The sequence below is a fragment of the Bubalus bubalis genome, chromosome 2, assembly GCF_019923935.1.
Source record: "Bubalus bubalis isolate 160015118507 breed Murrah chromosome 2, NDDB_SH_1, whole genome shotgun sequence".
In the NCBI taxonomy this organism is placed as follows: domain Eukaryota; kingdom Metazoa; phylum Chordata; class Mammalia; order Artiodactyla; family Bovidae; genus Bubalus; species Bubalus bubalis.
The window spans coordinates 90,898,076-90,919,069 of NC_059158.1; the positions used below are offsets into that span (position 1 = coordinate 90,898,076).

At 37.1% G+C, this 20,994-nt stretch overlaps 1 protein-coding gene across 5 annotated transcripts in view; it reads left to right on the forward strand.

The window, feature by feature from the left end:
- Positions 1–14,610, forward strand: part of ACVR1C (activin A receptor type 1C) — an 80,699-nt gene extending 66,089 nt beyond the window's left edge. For 3 of the 5 annotated variants that reach the window (XM_044935109.1, XM_044935099.1, XM_044935105.2), the window contains 4 exons: positions 1,202–1,228; positions 1,329–1,453; positions 3,677–3,807; positions 14,437–14,610. In XM_044935109.1, the coding sequence (XP_044791044.1) occupies positions 1,202–1,228; positions 1,329–1,453; positions 3,677–3,807; positions 14,437–14,562 (409 nt within the window). In that variant the 3' untranslated portion in view covers positions 14,563–14,610. The remainder of the gene's footprint in view (positions 1–1,201; positions 1,229–1,328; positions 1,454–3,676; positions 3,808–14,436) is intronic. The other 2 variants (XM_025276357.2, XM_025276348.2) reach the window with 1 other exon arrangement.
- The last annotated feature ends 6,384 nt before the right edge of the window (positions 14,611–20,994 follow it).

A 20,994-nucleotide genomic window follows, 5' to 3' on the forward strand; every position in this document is an offset into this window, starting at 1 on the left:
CTCACGTCCATTGAGTCAGTGATGCCATCCAGCCATCTCATCCTCTGTCGTCCCCTTCTCCTCCTGCCCCCAATCCCTCCCAGCATCCTCTCAATACTTAAAAATATTATATAATATATGGTTATACTTATCCTATGGTTGTACTTATCCCAAAGTCTCCCAAGTTGATGTGTATTAAGATACTATGAGTTTGGACACAGTTCCCACTTCCAAGGAACAGAATCTCTGAAAATTAAGAACAAATATGATATAAATAAAGCATACCACACATATGTCAAGACAGGCCCATTAGTAATGGGATTTCTGGTGTTTTCCTATTATAGCCAGACTGTAGCCATATGGCCAGCATACTTCCATTTCCTTTCATTTGAACTTCAGGATCTGTGCTATTTGGCATAATTCCAGGTTTATTGACCTTGAAATCAGAAACAACCAAAACGCTTTCCTGGGGTTGTTAAAGGCCCTTGATTGAGAGTAGAGAATATCTAAGCTGGTATAGTTAGTGTACAAGCCATATTTGAGATTCCAGGCTGAGTCCTTCACTTGGTTTCCTGGGAGACTTTAATGGTCCCCAGAAACACTTCAGGATGGTTTATTCAGACTGGGCAAGCCCTAAGGGATCTCTTCTCTTTTCCCCTTAAAAGGCAAGCTTTAACCTGTACTTCGGGGAAGCCCTTGGATACTGGATTCCTTCCGAGAATCTAAAACTTAAAAGATTGGGAAGAGTGTTGCATCCTCACATTTCTGAGAAATCCTTGATATCTCCCTAGGACAGCTTGGCTCAGTCAGGTCCCATGGATTGTAGAATTCGATTTAATTCTATTCAAATAGCCTGAATTATCTTGGTGCCAATATGTAATATGAATATATGCTTCAAAGCCAGTGTATTCAGTTGGCCAAAAAGTTCATTGGCCAAGCCAATATAATAAAAATGTTTATTCAGAGTAGGTATTTGTGGAATAATTCTGAGCACTGTGTACCAGGCCCACCATGATGAATAAAATATACTCCTTGACCTCAAAGAGCTTTCTTGGCTACAAACTGCTGGTGGAACTTGAGTTCCATCTTTTCTGTTGGGTGCTTTCCAAGTATTTGGCTCCTGACCCACATGTTTTAACACTAGGATGACCTCTAGTTCTATTTTTAAAGTTTTTAAAATTATCTTTTGATAACTGTATTATTTAATTTTATTCTATTACAGTGGCCCAGGACAACCTGTAAATTTGATGTAAACTGCCTTAACTTATATATCAGGATTAATTAAGATTGTGTTTTACCAGACTGCTATAAAATCATAGACGGAATCTGAAATATGCATGTTTTTGAAGGTATATGGCCCCTGAAATGCTTGATGATACAATAAATGTGAATATCTTCGAGTCCTTCAAACGAGCTGACATCTATTCTGTTGGTCTGGTTTACTGGGAAATAGCCCGGAGGTGTTCAGTTGGAGGTAAGATTTTGGAAATACTCTTTGTGTTTGCCTTTCCTTGGTGCTTGAATTCAATGCACTGTATCAAATTATTTCTAAACATTTAAAAGGTTATCTTTGTGATATCTTTCCAGTGGTAAAAATGGAGCATCTTGAACAGAATGGAGATTTTAAGTTGTAATTACTGCTTAGTTCTCCTGATAATTCTGGTTTCCATAATAATATTTTGCAAAGCCCTTGAAATTTTTTCTGTTTAAGCTCTTTTCCTATTTTATATCAGAAATGAAACCCAAAGAAGCTAAATGGCTTGCCAAGGCTACAGGATTTAAATTGAAGTGTTCTGGTTTTCAGGCTTTTCTTGTTCTTTTCTTTCCTGTGATGATGAATATGTGAGAATTAAAGTGGAGGGCAGAGGTGAGCAAAGACTAACTTCCTGATTCTGCTCCCAGCAGTTTAGAGATTAATGAGAAGAAGAATTTGGGAGGATGAAACCCTGTAAACACAGGCTGATGAAATTGTTGCATCAGTGGAGAAAAGTTAAATCTTGGTAGAAAATGATTTAGAGTTTTCAGTTTCAAGAGAGACAGAGTTAGGCCTAAGCTTTGGTTTAGCAACTTCCTGAATATCTGACTATAGGTGAGGTATGTGGGCTCACTTTCCTCATCTGTAGAATGAAGATAATAAAACTGACCTCTTGGGCTTTAAGGATTCAATGGACAATTCAATTAACTCATGTAAAGCTTTTAGTACAGAGCCTACTCCGTAAACAGTAACTGTCAAGATTAAACCACTGCCAGTTATTGCATTTTGTTTTGATGTCATTTTGCCTTACATCAATCTTATTTTTTTAAAAAATGAAAACCTTACAAGGTTAAAATTATATTTGAATGAGGAAACATGCTTTTCCCCTTTTATTCCTAGGTTAGATAGTAAAATATTCAGGAAGATGAGCCTATTTATAGAAACAATAGGGTGGTGCAGAAGCAAAACATGGACACTGGAATCCCCAAACCTGGGACTGAGTTCCAGACCTGCCACTCAGTAGTGACGTGACCTCGAGCAAATTCACCGCACTTTGTGCCTCAGTTTCCGGATTCAGTAAACATGGGATAATCTGATATTTTCTTTAGTCACTGGTTTTGAGGAATAATTAGTTAAAACATGTAAAGGACTTAGATAGATACTCAGTAAATAGCAAGATTCAAAACACATTTGTTATTATTTTTTCAAATTTCATACTGATGTTTGCCTAGATTTGCTTTTAGATTTTTATCTTTAAATTTTCTTCCATAGTTGAAATACTAATTTAGTAACATGATTTGAATTTCACTTTCAAAATTATGGCACTTTTTATATACTTAAATTAAAAAAAAACATAGTTAATTAGACTGATTTTGTAAGAAAATTCTTAAATTCAAGTATCATTTTGATAATTAAGATCATCTTCAAATACTTTTGGCCATTTCTCTGGAACCTTCTCAGATGTAGTACTTCTAAAATCCAAATGTTAAAAAACTCAGCTTTTGAAAGATTACCTAACAATTTTCAAAAAGAAGAAAGCCATTTTGTTTTGAAAAGGATAAACATACTTTATTCATGGAGAAATATACATCATTCACAGATCAATGAGGCTCTGCTGTAAATTTTGCAATTAGGTATTACTTTTGAATTGCAAGATGGCATTTTATGGAAATCCAAATTTATGTAATTTTATAATATGAAATTATATTTTATAGTTATTAAATGTTCTAGAAATATAATGTTTTTATATAAAATTAAGTGTAATATATAATGTAAAACAGTATATTTTAGACAATATTTTTTTCTAGAATGATATTTCTTTTTTTTAAATTAATTAATTAATTAATTTTTTTTTACTTTACAATATTGTATTGGTTTTGCCATACATCAACATGCATCCGCTATGGGTATACACGTGTTCCCCATCCTGACCCCCCCTCCCACCTCCCTCCCCATACCATCCTATTTTGTTTTATATCATATAAATAATTATAAAAATTATATACATTTTTATAATAAAAATTTTATAAACATATAACTACTCAACTGAGAGCTTTCATCTTGTAGGTTTGGTTATTACAGTGATACATAATTTGAATAAGCCTGATTTTCCAGTTTTCCAGCATGCCACTTGTTCCTAGAAAACTTAATTGGTATTATTTTCAAACAAACATCTTTGTTTATTAGTCACACCAGGAAATTTATTATGTAAATTTTTTATAGGAATTGTTGAGGAGTACCAGTTGCCTTATTATGACATGGTGCCTTCAGATCCCTCGGTAGAAGAAATGAGGAAGGTTGTTTGTGACCAGAAGTTCCGACCAAGTATTCCAAACCAGTGGCAAAGCTGTGAAGTAAGGCTATGTTCTTATATATATTTTTCCCATTATAATTTTGAGGCAAGTATCAGAGAGGATTTTCAGACACCATGTAGTTCCTTTCTCTTAATCTAGGCCTCCAATTCATTTCACATATGTGGGTATATGTCTTTGTATAGGCTTCGGAAAGATTTTATTCCCTTTAGCTGTTGGTATCATAATGCTAAATTATGTGACAGGAACTACCTTGCCATCCCAGTGACTTTACATAAGACTTTATTTCTTGCTATGCCAAGTCCCTTACAGGTTAGGCAACTTTCATCAGCATCTGTGCTATATTTGGTGACTCGGTAATCCAGGTGACTTTGACTTGGGGTGCTGCTATTTCAACACATAGTTCCAGAGGTATAGGTCAGGGGAAGGGAGAAGCTAGAGGGTCAGACACCAGCTCTCTAATGCTTTGCCTCAAGTGACACACAACGCTTCCACTCATGGTTCATAGACCGGAACCAGATACACAGTCCCATCTAACTGAAGGGGGCTGGGGATGTCAGAAACACAGGCATATTCAGAGGGTAGTCAATGTTTGTGCTACACAATTATTACAATTTAAGTCATCCTTATACTCAACAAATTATTCTTAATCCCTAACTTATGGTTTTCTTTCATCAGAAAACTTCCCCATGGCAGGGATCATTGTTGTTTATCTGCTTATCCTGAACCACACATGTAGTAACCATCATAGAGCAGATATATTGCAATGCTTGTTTTGCCTATGTGAAGAGATTCTAACTCCCACAGGAAGTAGAAGGGAAGGTAGGGGAAAGACTATAAATCATCCAACAAATTCCAAAACTATTTTAATGCTTTAATCTCCCCATCCCAATTACAACTGTTTATCTTCTGTCATGTTTAAGTGTAATGCTTGAGGTCTTTTTTTAGGTGACATATTTTCGTTTTGGCTTTGTCATATGTCATGTCTTAAACAGTTATTTTTTCCCCTCATTTTTCCTTTCCTTCATATTTCACTCAACTCATTTTCTATTTAAGGCAAGATTTATGTCCTGATATTTCTATTTTGTTTAGAATACAGGTAAAGTATTCTATATAGGTAAAATATACTTATTTTAGAAGCAGAATTTGAGGCATTTATAACAAAATTTAAATTAAATTAAAACTTTTTCTAACATTATCCATTTCATGCATAAATGAAAGAATATTAACATATATATAAATTTAAAGGATAATATTAGAATTCCACATTTAAAAAATAGAACACTTCTAATACCTTTGAACATTCTTTACCCTTTTGAGAGGCTGCTATTGTAACTAATAATTTTATTATTACTTTTCTTTTCTTTAGAATTTAGCTATATATTTATGGCTAACTTTTATTTGTGAAATATATTATTGATACTATGGATATTCTTCTTAGTTTTTTTTTTTAACTTTACCTTATATAGTACAGCTATTATTGGTTTATTTTCATATCTGTATAGTATTCTATTGTATGGATATACCACAATTTCTTTTTTTCATTCTGCTGTTGATTATCATATGTGTGATTTTTAGCTTCTTTTAGAACAACACTGCTCTGTGTGTATATGTCTGTACAAATTATTTCTTTAGGATATAAAACTGTAGATTCTTTTGGAGTGTCCACATAGATGATCATTCAGTTCAGTTCAGTTCAGTTGCTCAGTCGTGTCCGACTCTTTGCAACCCCATGAATTGCAGCACACCAGGCTTCCCTGTCCATCACCAACTCCCGGAGTTCACTCAGACTCATGTCCACTGAGCTGGTGATGCCATCCAGCCATCTCATCCTCTGTCGTCCCCTTCTCCTCCTGCCCCTAATCCCTCCCAGCATCAGAGTCTTATCCAATGAGTCAACTCTTCGCATGAGGTGGCCAAAGTATTGGAGTTTCAGCTTTAGCATCAGTCCTTCCAAAGAACACCCAGGACTGATCTCCTTTAGAATGGACTGGTTGGATCTCCTTGCAGTCCAAGGGACTCTCAAATAATGAGAGTTCTAGAAACAATCCTCATAGCTTTGTTATTGCAATTTCTAGGACTTCCAGTATAATGTTGCCTGGGAAGGATGATAGGTTTGCTCCTACATCTCTCACCTTTGAATGTCATATTTGCTGTGGGTTTTGCTCATAAAAACTGACTTTTGTTTGATAAAAGCTTTCTTCCTATCTCTGAGGTGATATGTCATTTCTGCTTTAGTGTCTTATTATGATAGATTGCATTTATGGATTTTCCACTGTTAAACCAATCATGCATTCCTAGAATAGGCCTAACAATGTCATTTTTTTACAATGAATTTTCTACATTTTATGTAATGAATTTGTTCATTTTTGCCCAATATTTTAGTTCTCTTTTGTTTTGTATTAATCCCACATATTAGATATTTGTGAGATATTTATACCATCATCGTTTTTTTCTGAAATTGTGAACATGTTTATTATTTTCTTTGTTCAACATTCCTTCTTGGCTCTCAGAGCTTCATTTTAAGGTAATTTTCTGATTTTTTCATGTGCATCTTCTAAATGTATTTTATTTGAATTGCTTTTTAGTGAGGATCTAAAAGTTGTAAGTTCTTTCAGTGTTTGGGTGTCTGAAAATATCTTTATTTTGTCCTCAATTCTGAACAAATAGTTTATCTGGGCATTAGAATTTAGGTTTGCAGTTATTTTCTCTAAGTACTTTAAAGATGTTATTCCACTGGCTTCTAACTTCCATTATTGTTGTTGAGAAGTCAGCTAATTTTAGATTATTTTTAGTTAATTTATCTTTTCTTCCAGACCTCTTTAAGAACTTCTTTATGTCTTTTGCATTCTGAGTTTCTCTATGATGTATTTGGTATGGATATCTCTTGATTAATTTTGCCTGGACATTTTGGACTTTCTGATTCTTAAGATTTGTGACTGTCTTCAGTTGTGGAAAATTCTGAGCCATTATCTCTTCAAATAGTTCATCTTTTCATTTTTTTTCTTGCCCATTTTTAGAGAACTCATTGTATGCATGTTAGACCTTTCATTTTACTTTGCTTGTCTCTTATTCTTTCCTATTATTCATATTACTGCATTTATGAATAATCTCTCATATTTATCTTACAGTTCACCAATTCTATATTTACATGTGTCTAATCTGCCATTTGGGCTTCCCAGGTGGCACTAGTAGTGAAGAAGCCATCTGCCAAAGAGGGAGCTGCAAGAGACGTGAATTCTACCATCCCTGGGTTGGGAAGATCCCCTGGAGGAAGGCATGGCAACCCACTCCAATATTTTACCTGGAGAATCCCATGGATAGAGGACCCTGGTGGGCTACAGTCCATACGGTCACGAAGAGTCAGATACAAATGAAGCGACTTAGCACAGCACAGCACAATCTCTCATTTAACTCATCCATTTAGGTTTTTATTATAATGGTTATATTTTTCATGTCAGATTTTACTGACATGAAAAGTACTTTTTCTTTTGTAAATACACTTTTTTATACTAATGTTTAGACTTTTCTCTTTGCTTTTACTTATTTTATTTTTCATATCATTTAACTCTAACATCTAGTGTTTTGATAGGTTTGATTTTCCTATTTTTTGTTTTAACTGCCTCTTGTTAAAGACGGTTTGTTTCCTCATCTGCTTGTGAATTTTCATTATGAATTCAGGTTTACTGCAACATCATAAGGCTAAACTTTGATTTTTTTTCTTTGCCAAGTGTCAAGATTTAGACAATTTTCTTTGAAAGTTCCTTCTATGACCAATTCATCCTTACAGTCTAGACTTTGTAAACATCTTCATCTGACACATTTTGTGTGCTTTGGACTGTGTTTCCTGTTTTTCACATGTAGTCCGCCAATTCTGAAATTCTAGACTGTAAGATCCAAAGATGCCCCCAGAGCAGCTCCTTGCTACAGTGATTTCTTTCACCACTCTGGATTCATGCCTTCTCATTGTTTTCCCTTCTGAGTATTTATCTTATTTATTTACCAGTTCACTTATACTGATTTTTATCATTATTTTATTGTGGTATAATTTACATATAATAAAATGCATAAATTTTAGTGTCCAGCTTGATGACTTTAAAAAAAAAGTATATGTGTATACTTATCATCAAGATCAACACAGAGAATTTCCAGCCCATCCCATATCCATTTTTGTCTTTAATGTCCTTTCGTAGAATATTTTGTAGAATAGTCATTCTGTCATATTCCCATAATTAAATTAATTTTCAATTTTCAATTAAAGGAAAATGTATATCCTCTATAGCGTTAATATCTGTGTTTTTTACAGAATTTTAAAAAATATCTTAATTTCACTGTTCAGTTCAGTCGCTCAGTCTGTCCAACTCTAGGCAACCCCATGGACTGCAGCACGTCAGGCCTCCCTGTCCATCACCAACTCCCTGAGTTTACTCAAACTCATGTCCATTGAGTCGGTGATGCCTTCCAACCATCTCATCCTCTGTTGTTCCCTTCTCCTCCCACTTTCAATCTTTCCCAGCCCCAGGATCTTTTCCGATGAGTCGGTTCTTCACATCAGGTGGCCAAAGTAGTGGAGTTTCAGCTTCAGCATCAGTCCTTCCAATGAATATTCAGGACTGATTTCTTTTACGATGGACTGGTTTGATCTGCTTGCAGTCCAAGGGACTTTCAAAAGTCTTCTCCAACACCACAGTTCAAAAGCATCAATTCTTCAGTGCTCAGCTTTCTTTATAGTCCAACTCTCACATCCATATATAACTACTGGAAAAGCCGTAGCTTTGACTAGATGGACCTTTGTTGGTGAAGTAATGTCTCTGCTTTTTAATATGCTGTCTAGGTTGGTCATAACTTTTCTTCCAAAGAGCAATTGTCTTTTAATTTCATGGCTGCAGTAAGCATCTGGCTCAAGCATCTGGCTCAAGCATCCTTGGAGAAAAATAAAGTCTGTCACTGTTTCCTTTGTTTCCCTATTTGCCATAAAGTGATGGGACTGGATGCCATGATCTTAGTTTTCTGAATGTTGAGTTTTAAGCCAACTTTTTCACTCTCTTCTTTCAGTTTCATCAAGAGACTCTTTAGTTCTTCTTCAGTTTCTGCCATAAGGGTGGTTTCATCTGCATATCTTAGGTTATTGATATTTCTCTCTGCAATCTTGATTCCAGCTTGTGCTTCATCTAGCCCAGCGTTTCTCATGATGTACTCTGCATATAAGTTAAATAAACAGGGTGATAATATACAGCCTTGACAAACTCCTTTTCCTATTGGAACCAGTCTGTTGTTCCATGTCCCATTCTAAGTGTTGCATACAGATTTCTGTATACAGATTCTGAATACCACACCACCAGATCTGCATACAGATTTCTCAGGAGGCAGGTCAGGTGGTTTATATTCTCATCTCTTGAAGAATTTTCCACAGTTTGTTGTGATCCACATAGTCAAAGGCTTTAGCATAGTCAATTAAGCAGAAGTAGATGCTTTTCTGCAACTGTCTTGCTTTTTCGATGATCCACCAGATGTTGGCAATTTGATCTCTGGTTCCTCTGCCTTTTCTAAATCCAGCTTGAACATCTGAAAGTTCATGGTTAACATACTGCTGAAGCCTGGCTTGGAGTATTTTGAGCATTATTTTGCTAGCGTGTGAGATGAGTACAGTTGTGCAGTTGTTTGAGCATTCGTTGGCATTGCCTTTCTTTGGGATTGGAATGAAAACTGACCTTTTCCAGTCCTGTGGCCACTGCTGAGTTTTCCAAATTTGCTGGCATATTTTGTGCAGTACTTTCACAGCATCATCTTTTAGAATTTGAAATAGCTCAACTGGAATTCCATCACCTCCACTAGCTTTGTTCCTAGTGATGCTTCCTAAGGCCCACTTGACTTCACATTCCAGGATGTCTGGCTCTAGGTGAGTGATCTCACCATTGTTATCTGGGTTGTGAAGATCTTTTTTTTATAGTTCTTCTGTGTATTCTTGCCACCGCTTCTTAATGTCTTCTGCTTCTGTTAGGTCCATACAATTTCTGTCCTTTATTGTACCCACCTTTGCATGAAATGTTCCCTTGGTATCTCTAATTTTCTTGAAGAGATCTCTAGTCTTTCCCATTCTATAGTTTTCCTCTATTTCTTTGCATTGATCACTGAGGAAGGCTTTCTTATCTCTCCTTGCTATTCTTTGGAACTCTGCATTCAAATGCGTATATCTTCCCTTTTATCCTTTGCCTTTTACTTCTCTTCTTTTCACAGCTATTTGTAAGGCCTTCTCAGACAACCATTTTGCCTTTTTGCATTTCTTTTTCTTGGGGAGGGGTCTTGATCCCTGCCTCCTGTACAATGTCACAAACCTCTGTCCATAGTTCCTCAGGCACTCTGTCTATCATATCTAATCCCTTGAATCTCTTTGTCACTTCCACTGTATAATCATAAGGGATTAGCTTTAGGTCACGGAGAAGGCAATGGCAACCCACTACAGTATTCTTGCCTGGGAAATCCCATGGACAGAGAAGCCTAGTAGGCTACAGTCCATGGAGTCACGAAGAGTCAGACACGACTGAGCAACTTCACTTTCATTTTTCACTTTCATGCACTGAAGAAGGAAATCGCAACCCACTCCAGTATTCTTGCTTGGAGAATCCCAGGGACGGGAGCCTGGTGGGCTGCAGGCTATAGGGTCTCAGAGAGTTGGACACGACTGAAGCAACTTAGCAGCAGCAGCAGATTTAGGTCATACCTAAATGTTCTAGTAGTTTTTCCTACTTTCTTCAATTTAAATCTGAATTTTGCAATAAGGAGTTAATGATCTAAGCCACAGTCAGCTCCTGGTCTTGTTTTTGCTGACTGTATAGATCTTCTCTATCTTTGGTTGCAAAGAATATAATCGATCTGATTTCGGTATTAACCATCTGGTGATGTCCATGTGTAGAATCTTCTCTTGTGTTGCTGGAAGAGGGTGTTTGCTATGACCAGTGCGTTCTCTTGGCAAAACTCTGTTAGTCTTTGCCCCGCTTCATTCTATACTACAAAGCCAAATTTGACTGTTACTCCAATTATCTCCTGACTTCCTACTTTTGCATTCCAGTCCCCTATAATGAAAAGGACATCCTTTTTGGGTGTTAGTTCTAGAAGGTCTTGTAGGTCTTCATAGAACCATTCACCTTCAGCTTCTTCAGTGTTACTGCTAGGGGCATAGACTTGGATTACTGTGATATTGAATGGTTCACCTTGGAAACAAACAGAGATCATTCTGTCATTTCTGAGATTGCACCCAGGTACTGCCTTTCGGACTCTTTTGTTGACTATGATGGCTACTCTATTTTTTCTAAGGGATTCCTGCCCACAGTAGTAGATATAATGGTCATCTGAGTTAAATTCACCCATTCCAGTCCATCTTAGTTCACTGATTCCTAGAATGTCAATGTTCACTGTTGCCATCTCCTGTTTGACCCCTTCCAATTTGCCTTGATTCATGACCCTGACATTCCAGGTTCCTATGCAATATTGCTCTTTACAGCACCGGACTTTACTTCCATCACCAGTCACATCCACAAATGGGTGTTATTTTTGCTTTGCCTCCATCTCTTCATTCTTTCTGGAGTTTTTTCTCCACTGATCTCCAGTAGCATTTTGGGCACCTACTGACTTGGGGAGTTCATCTTTCAGTGTCCTATCTTTTTGCCTTTTCCTGCTGTTTATGGGGTTCTCAAAGCAAGAATACTGAAGTGGTTTGCCATTCCCTTCTCTAGAGGACCACGTTTTGTCAGAACTCTCCACCATGACCCGTCCATCTTGGGTGGCCCTACATGGCATGGCTCATAGTTTCATTGAGTTAGACAAGGCTGTGGTCCATGTGATCAGATTGGTTAGTTTTCTGTGACTGTGGTTTTCAGTCTGTCTGCCTTCTGATGGAGAAGGATAAGAGGCTTATGGAAGCTTCCTGATGGGAGAGACTGACTGAGGGGGAAACTGGGTCTTGTTCTGATGGGTGGGGCCATGCTCAGTAAATCTTTAATTCAATTTTCTGTTGATGGGGCTGTCAGGTCATGGTGTTAATTTCACTACAAAGGTTTTAAAGAAAGCTTATATGCTCTGAAAGCCCAAGGGTAGAAATTGTTAGCTATTTTATATATAACATGTATAATTTCTTAATTGAAAGCATATTATTTTTATGCAGCTTTGATGGAAGAGGAAAATTTTCATACAATGCATACATAAAATGCATGAAAATATTAACTAATTGCGTTTCAATGCTTATTGATATTCTCAAGAAGATAAAGCTATTCAATTGATTTTACTTACTCTAAAAGGATGTAGTATAAGGTGACCACATTCTCTTTCCTTAAATTATGTTTAGTATAGTAGGTGGAAGCCAAATAAATAGTGAAAGTGAAGTGAAGTCGCTCAGTCGTGTCCGACTCTTTGCGATCCTATGGACTGTAGCCTACCAGGCTCCTCTGTCCATGGGATTTTCCAGGCAATAATACTGGAGTGGATTGCCATTTCCTTTTCCAGCGTATCTTCCCGACCCAGGGATGGAACCCAGGTCTCCTGCATTGTAGACAGGCGCTTTACCGTCTGAGCCACCAGGGAAGTCCTGGTAACTAATCTCTACAGAAAAGATTAAATAAATGAAACTGATCTTCATTTCACCTTATGCTAATCAAACATGCCCTTAAATATAATAGTGTAATTCCATAAACCAAAATGCCATTGAGCAAAGGCTCCCTATCATCTCCTGTAGCTACCTTCAAGGTCCACAAATGATAGCTGCAAACCATCTAGCAAGCAATGGGCCATGCACTCTGCCTGAGTGCAGAGCAGACCTCCGGGCCCCTTTATGAGAGGAGATACCCTGGTCTTTTTCTGGGAGAAGTCACACGGTTCATGTCACAGGGGAGACACTATGGATGCTGTCTGAGGGGAGATGACAGGTCTCTATCTGAGGGGAGATGACTTGGTCTCTGTCATAGGGGAGACCCCCAGGTCTCTGAAAAGAGGCTCTCCCTCTGTCTAGGGGAGAGCCCCAGTCTTTATATGATAGAAGTCTCCCTGGTGTCTGTCTGAGGGGAAACACTCTAGTCCATTTCTGAGAGGAGACACCCTGGTCCCTTTCTAAGAGACATCCTGATGTCTGTCACAGGGGAGACACCCTGAACACTAGCTGAGGGGGGCACTCAGGTCTCTGGCTCAAAGGAAGCATCCTGAACTTTTTCTGAAAGAAATTGTCCTGGTCATTCTCTGTCTGGATATGCCATGGTCCCCCTAGGAGGAGATGCTCTGCTTTCTGTCTGAAGGGAAAGCCCTAGTCTGCGAGAGAAGTTGCTGGGGCTCCTTTCTGAGGGGAGATGCCTTGGTCCTTGTCTGAGGGGAGATACTGTGGTCCCTTTCTGAGAGGGGGCACACAGTCTCTGACTGAGGGGAGAAACCCTTTTCTTGGAGGGGAAATGCCCTGGTCTTTTTGTGAGTTACCTTGATCTCTTTTGGTGAGGAGATGCTCTGGTTCCTCTGAGAGGAGATGCCCATCTCTGTTCAAGGTCAGATGCCCTGGTTTCTTTCAGAGGGGGGATGTCCTACTCTCTGTTTGAGGACAGCTGCCTTTGTCCTTGTCTGAGAGGAGACTCCCTGATCCCTGAGAATGGACACATTGCTGTCTGTATGGGAAAATGCTCTGGTGCCTTTCTGAGGAGAGACACCCTGGTCTTTTTCTGAGAAAAGTTGTCCTGGTCTTGGCCTGAGAGGAGAAGCCATGGTCCTTGTCTGAGGGGAGATACTTTGGTCTCTGTCTGAAGGTAGAGCTCTGATCTTTTTCCAAGAGAAATCTCTCTGGTCTCTGTCAAGAGGAGACACTCTGATCTTTTTGTGAGAGGAGGACCCTGGTCTCTGTCTCTGGGGAAATGCTCTAGTTTCTGTTTTTCTTTTTTTTTTTCAGATTTATTTATTTATTATTTTCAGCACTGGGTCTTCATTGCTGTGCTTTGGCTTTCTCTGGTTGCCATGAGCAGGGGCCACTCTGCTGCAGTATGTGGGCTTTTCATTGTGGAGACGTCTTCTCTTGTTGCAGAGCACCAGCTCTAGGTGCACAGGCTTCAGTGGTTGCAGCTTGAGGGCTCTAGAGTGCAGGCTCAGTAGTTGTGGTACACAGGCTTAGTTCCTCCAGCATCTGGGATCTTCCCGGACCAGAGATTTAACCCATGTCCCCTGCATTAGCAGGCAGATTCTTAACCACTAGACCAGTAGGGAAGCCCTGGTTCTTTTCTGAGGGGAGACACTCTGATGTCTTTCTGAAGGGAGTTGCCCTGGTCTTTTTTCTGAAAGAAATCACCCTGGTTTCTGTCTGAGAGGAGATGCTCTAGTATTTTTCTAAGGAGAGGTGACTTCACCCTTGTTTGAGAGGAGACTGATTCTCTCTTCTGGTTACCACGTGATCCTTGTCTCAGAGGAGACTCTAATCTCTGTCTGAGTGGAGATGACCCATTCTGTGTTTGAAGGGAGACACCTTGGTGTCTGTCTGAGGGGAGACACGCTGGACAGGATTTTTGAGGTGATTTGACCCTGATCTCCTTCTCCTATTGATTTAAATTTATTATTTCTATATCAGAGCTTAGCATCAATTCCTGCGTTTGTGATTTTTCTTCTCTTGTACTGTGTTTTGTGCTAAAGATTTTGATATTTTTTTCTCTTAAGGCACTCCGAGTCATGGGGAGAATAATGCGTGAGTGCTGGTATGCCAATGGGGCAGCACGACTAACTGCTCTTCGGATTAAGAAGACTATATCTCAACTTTGTGTCAAAGAAGACTGCAAAGCCTGATGATGAAAATCATGTTAAAAAGAAATAATCACACAGCTTTCTTTCTCATTTTCCCTTTTTATGTGAATTTTTTGCCTTTGTTTTGTCCTTGTTTTTGTTCTACCTCAAAGATAATGCAGTGCAGTATTTAAGTGCCCAAAGGCACTACGAAAAAATAACTAAAGTCAAATGTGGGCTGGAGTTGATGTCATCTACTCCCCATGTTGTCTTTAATTTTATTTTGAAAAGCAACACATCAGCTCATCTTTTTATTTAAGGAACATATTACAAAAGTGTAAAATAAGCTATATAAAGTAAGAAAAGTTATTAAGGTTTTATTTTACTTGAATCAGGAGCACATGAATGAATAGAAAAAAATATAAAAGCCCATTTACTTTTTCCCCCAAGATGAAAACTTTTCATTAAAAATGTGAACTGGAACATATTATATCTAAACAAAGCTTTAGATTATATAATCTATGGTTTTTTTCTATTTTTTTTTAAAAATGAATAGGACCTTTAAAAAATTAAACAGTCCTCTGAAGTTTAGGATACAAAATACATAAAAGTAGACCTGCTTGATTGGAAGATGGAAGTGAGATCAGATCACTTACTTGGTTTCTCCTTCCCTGTCCTCCTACTCTTCGTAATGTACAACCACAGCAGCTCCTGAGACAAACAGTTTGAAAGTCACTGAGATTGTTACTTTCTCTTATTTTCACATGAGATACCTGACATTTTGAATCATTGAGAAATGTCCCAAAGTGACACAGCTAGTGACAGAGCCGGCGTTAGGTCCAGATCCTGTGATAATCCACGTGGTAGGTTTAGCTAGCTTCCTACTTTCCCTTTAATTCCTATAGTATCTCTTCTCCCTGTGGAGAAACAACATCTTTCATGATGATATTTGTGGTTTAGTCAAACAGAAGGCAAATTATTTTGCAGAATCCTAATGGACCTGGATGAACTCCCAGGACAATATCCACTGATGTTTTCCTCATGGAAATTCCATAGTCAACCTATTTGTTAAATAGTTTTGATGTTCTCTCAATACTTCTAGAGATTAATCAGTCATAAAAATCCATTGTCAGAGATTTTTTAAGGCATTTTTTTAATGTTTTTAAGGCATTTCAGAGGTCCCTACTACCTTTGTACATATACATTTAGAAAGAGGACAAGAGAGGAAGAAATTACTAGGAGATATTTTGAGGAAAAATGAAGAAAACTCTTAAATGAAGTGTAATAACCAAACCTAACTAAGGATTATCAGTAACTGTAAAGGATATTCTCTTGTCCTTTCAAAATGAGCAATGAGTGTGGAAGAATGCTCATGATAATTTTGCTTCTACTTCCTGTAGAGACAGAAGCGAAACATTCTGAATAATACATGGGACATTAGATATTTTTTCAAATCTATAATTCTGCTTTGGCAATGTTAAATCTTCTAAAACATTGTTCAGAATGTTTTTATTCTTCTAAAACATTGTTTCCTAAACTCTGTTCCTTAGAATGCTCTTCTGAGATGATCAAAGACCAAAAGTATTCTTTGATACATCTTAGAAAGTGATACTGCATATTAGCATATTATGTGCTTTGTGGAGTCTAGCAGTAAAAATTGTTACTTGAATTTCTTTAAACTGGATTTCCCAAATTATTTGACCGATGGGACTCTTTTTATAAAAAACAGGGGAAACCTTTTATTAGCCTACGTTTTAGTTTCTGCAAATCATGGCTTGGGTAAGAGTGTTCTAAAGGATGTGCTCTATATAGAGCACAGTCTAGTGATTACACTTCATTCCACTATGAACATATGTTACTGAACCCATCTTCATTTGACTAGGATGAGCTATCAAAGGCAAGAATCGGACAGCTCTGGCTTGCATGTTCTTTCACTCTCATTCATGCAGTTGTCCATTCATTAAAGAATATCTTCCTTGCCACAACTTTGGGTCCAATAAGGAAATAAAAAGATGGATAGGTTCTGTTCTCAGGGATTTTGAAGTCTAATTTGGGAATAGGAACAGGGGTGTGGGTGTTTGGGGGAAGTAAATTGGCAAATAAATATGATACAAATTAGGGTGTCTCAAATTCTGTGTGATGATGGTTTTCAAAAACAAATCCCAATTTGCAGTGCATTTAGAAAGTATCTTTAGTTATTCCAGACAATCTAAATTATGTAATCAATTTTTAAAAGTACATATGGGAAGAGATTCTAAAAAAAGCTTATGTGAAGGGGTAATCTTGCTTGTGCTTGTTACTTTAATTTCTCATAGATTGTTTCTGCATATATGAGAATGAAATTATTTATGTACTATGATTGTATGACTTTCAAACAAGAATAATATTTTCTCTTTTATTCATGTATGTTGGGTGAATATACTTACTTAATTTTAAGAGATGATCTAAATCTCCATTTTATTTGACATTATGTTTTATAATCTATTTGAAAGTGTCCATAATTCCATAATTTTATTGATTCAACTTTCACTCTAGAGGAATCTGTACATTTTGAGATATTTTCCTCATTTTTGTGTTGGATAACTGTACCTCCTAACTGAATAGTCTTATATTTCAATTTCCAAAATATATTTTTAAAGAAAAGGGGTAGGTTAACAAAAATGATAAGGACCTTAACTCTCAGAATGATTATAAATAGAAAATGCTTACAAAATAGGATATAGCTTAGAGCATTAGACAAATTTATTGTATATAACCTATGATGTTAAACTTTATATTGTTTCTTTTTGATAGAGTCTTACTGTGTAATATTTATTTCTTTTGAATTTTGTTATAAGCAAAAAGTTATTCTTCTTAGACTCAGAGTGTCAGTGTTCTTTTCTCCTTTCAAATATTTTGGCTTTGGGTATAATGTGAAGCTTGGGAAAATGCTATTTATGAAATTTCAGTACTGTATAAAGTGGTGATGGAATTTAAATGCAGCATCACTTCCTTAAACTAAGGGAAACATCATTTGTTGTCAATATTTCAGCATGAACTTGTTGCCTTATAAGCTAAGCATTTAAGGATGTAATTGGTACAGATTCTGTTGTGTGCTTTATTCTGTCTAAAATATTTGGCATGTCACATCTAGAATTCTTAATTCATATTCTGACTTGAAAGTTAAGTGAAACATGACTGTGTCGTGCACTATTTTAGGTATAGCACTTGCTTCTCATCTTTATACTTTCAATTAACTTTGCATTTTAAATTTCCATGATTATATGAAAATAGTAACCTGATTCTAGTGTCTGAAGACTTCAAAATCAGCTTTTATTTTAAAATGAAAATCTACAATAGATTCACTAGGTTAGATGTTCCATAAACATTTATTATTTGTAATACTTCTACCTTAGTAGAATTATTAAATAAAACAAAACAAAACTACTTCTACTATCCTGGAATTTTGCCACCATTTGACTTACTGGGGCAGAGAAAACTCAGGGCTATCTTAGAATTTATGCAAAAGTACTGGAGAATCCCATGGACAGAGGAGCCTGGTAGGCTGCAGTCCGTGGGGTCGCAGAGTCAGACATGACCGAGCGACTAACACTAGCCTGGCACTAGAGCTCCAGGGAAACTACTAGCAAATCATCCGAAGGCAGGAAACCCATGTTTGCCATTATACAAATTTCAACTTAAAAATACTTAGCAGGGAATAGTTTCTGGTTAGTTATTTAAAGTAAATATGGAAATGTAATTCATTTAAATAAATTGCAAGTATGGATATTTTATTTCCCATAAGGAAATCAAGAAAGTAACAATAGCAAATGAGTGAAGTTAATGTCAGTTGATGTTTTCAATAATTGTTCTTTTAGATGAATTTACAACTACAGCATTTTAAGTTATTTGGAAATGTATAAGAATTAGTATCTTAAGATGGTGTCATTGTGGTTTTCAAAGAGTTTATAAATATTTTTTCTTTTGTGAAACATACTACTTCTATATTTGATAATATTTTGTGTTAATTCCCTCCACAAGCTACTACATGGACTTGATGTGTTATTTAGTAAAGACAGTAATCCCTTTGTTCCTGAGAGTTTCTTCTAGACAGAAAAAAATTTCAGTTGGAATACAAAAATTTCATTGCAATGTTAAATAGAATTTCTGTAGTATAGAAAATTTTCAAAGTGTTTTAATGCAGAATTTTAGTTATTTGACTTTTTTTTATCCCTCTAGCTTTTCTTTTATATTTCATTATTTTTCAACTCCTTTTAAAATATTCTCCCTTACTGTCTCCCAAAATTATTTTTACTCTCTAATTAAAAAAGAAGACTAGTTACTATGTAACTTAACCATGCTACTATTTAGGCTTCTAATGAAGGGAGAATCCCTTGGTGGTCTAAATTATTTTAGAGGTATCAGAGAAAATTGAAACCCAGTATTTGGGAATTGCAAAGGATATAAGAGATTTTATAATTCAATTCCCATATTTTGTAGATGAAGAAAACAAAGATCAGAGATTAAACAACTGCTAGTTATTAGCAGAACTAATATGAGAACCCAGTGGTGATACCTACCACAGTACCCTGCCATATCCAACATTTACTAATTAAAAAATAATTAGCATCTATCTGCACCTACCTTAAAGGTAAACTAATGAACGTGGCAATGATCAAATCTCACTTCTCTTGATTTCTGCTAAAACAGTTGGCTCACTTATGATGAGATTAGTGAGAAAAACCAAAGTAGGCTAAGGAAGAACTGTAAAATAGTTGTCAATCTAGGTAGGCAGCCATTGGAGTGCTGAGTAAAATTTAGGAATTGTGAGAATATAGAATTTTTTCATGCAAGTAGTGATAGGAGATGCTTCATGGCTCTTGTCTCCTTTCTATAGGGATTGTTTTTTCTCTGTATACATTGGAGTGGGAGTAAAAAATGATTTGATAGTTAAAATGTGGGACCATGTCTAGTAGCACATTGTCTTCTTTCTTTTCTTAGTTTCTCATTAGCTCATCCTCATTCTTTCCGTGCGTTAAATAATATCTTTGCTGGATTTCATCAATTCCAGTCGCTGTTCATTTAGTGTTCTAGCTCCCGGCCAGATCACTACACACTAAACCTCCTCACAAGACATTAATTTCCCATATCCACATATGAGAACTTTCATCTCATGTCTTCTCTGGCAATTTTTCATTTGGCATTGTGAAGAATGTATTTGTTAATGGCAGAGAAGACTTGCTTTTAAATTTTAAAAAGACTAGCAGTCTAGTTAAATTTTAGCTTTTAGTTAACATACAAGGAATGTCTACTTTTGCCTTAATGATAAATTCCACTTAAGAGATAGTGGTGTGGACAGAGAATGAGAAATATATGTCCCGTAATGTGATTGCTAAATTTCTTTCTGCTATACTTCATACTATTGCTTTGTTTTGCTTTGACCATCTTTTAAAATTAAGCCATTATGCCATATGGTTTGGAATATAATATTATTTTGAAATTAGTTAGTAATCCCCATTGAAAAATCCCTCTATTAATATAACTTCCAAGATACTTTTTAATTCAGTCATAGATTAATACAATAGTTGGGAGAGTATGAGCTCTATCTCATCCTAGATTTTAATATTTTCAAATATGATTATATTTTCTTATCATTGGTCAATGTTATTTTATAAGAAGTTTTTTTCTCCATATCTAACTGTTTTAACTGACAGATTTTTACCCGGGAGAAGGAAATGGCAACCCACTCCAGTGTTCTTGCCTGGAGAATCCCAGGGATGGGGGAGCCTGGTGGGCTGCCGTCTATGGGGTTGCACAGAGTCAGACACGACTGAAGCGACTTAGCAGCAGCAGAGGAACCTGAGTATTAGCATGGCCATTAAGAATCTGACTGCATTAAGGAAATTAGCCCCACACTGAGGGTCTGCAGGAAGAAGGAAATGGCAACCCACTCTAGTGTTTCTTGCCTGGAGAATCCCAGGGACGGGGGAGCCTCGTGGGCTGCCCTCTATGGGGTCGCACAGAGTCAGACATGACTGAAGTGACTTAGCAGCAGCAGAGTGTCTGCAGAATCCAGCTGGGCATATACTTTGCATGAATCCTCTTATTTGAGGGGTAGGTAGGGGTTGAACTGGAGAAGGCAATGGCACCCCACTCCAGTACTCTTGCTTGGAAAATCCCATGGACAGAGGAGCCTGGTAGGCTGCAGTCCATGGGGTCACGAAGAGTCAGACATGACTGAGCGACTTCACTTTCACTTTTCACTTTCATGCATTGGAGAAGGAAATGGCAACCCACTCCAGTGTTCTTGCCTGGAGAATCCCAGGGACGGGGGAGCCTGGTGGGCTGCCGTCTATGGGGTCGCACAGAGTTGGACACGACTGAAGCGATTTAGAAGCAGCAGCAGCAGCAGGGGTTGAACTCCAACCTGCAAGTGGCTCTTCAACTCAGAAATATTTTTATATTTTACAGAAATGTACCGTATTAGCTTATATATCTTCAGAAATGGGCCTGTTG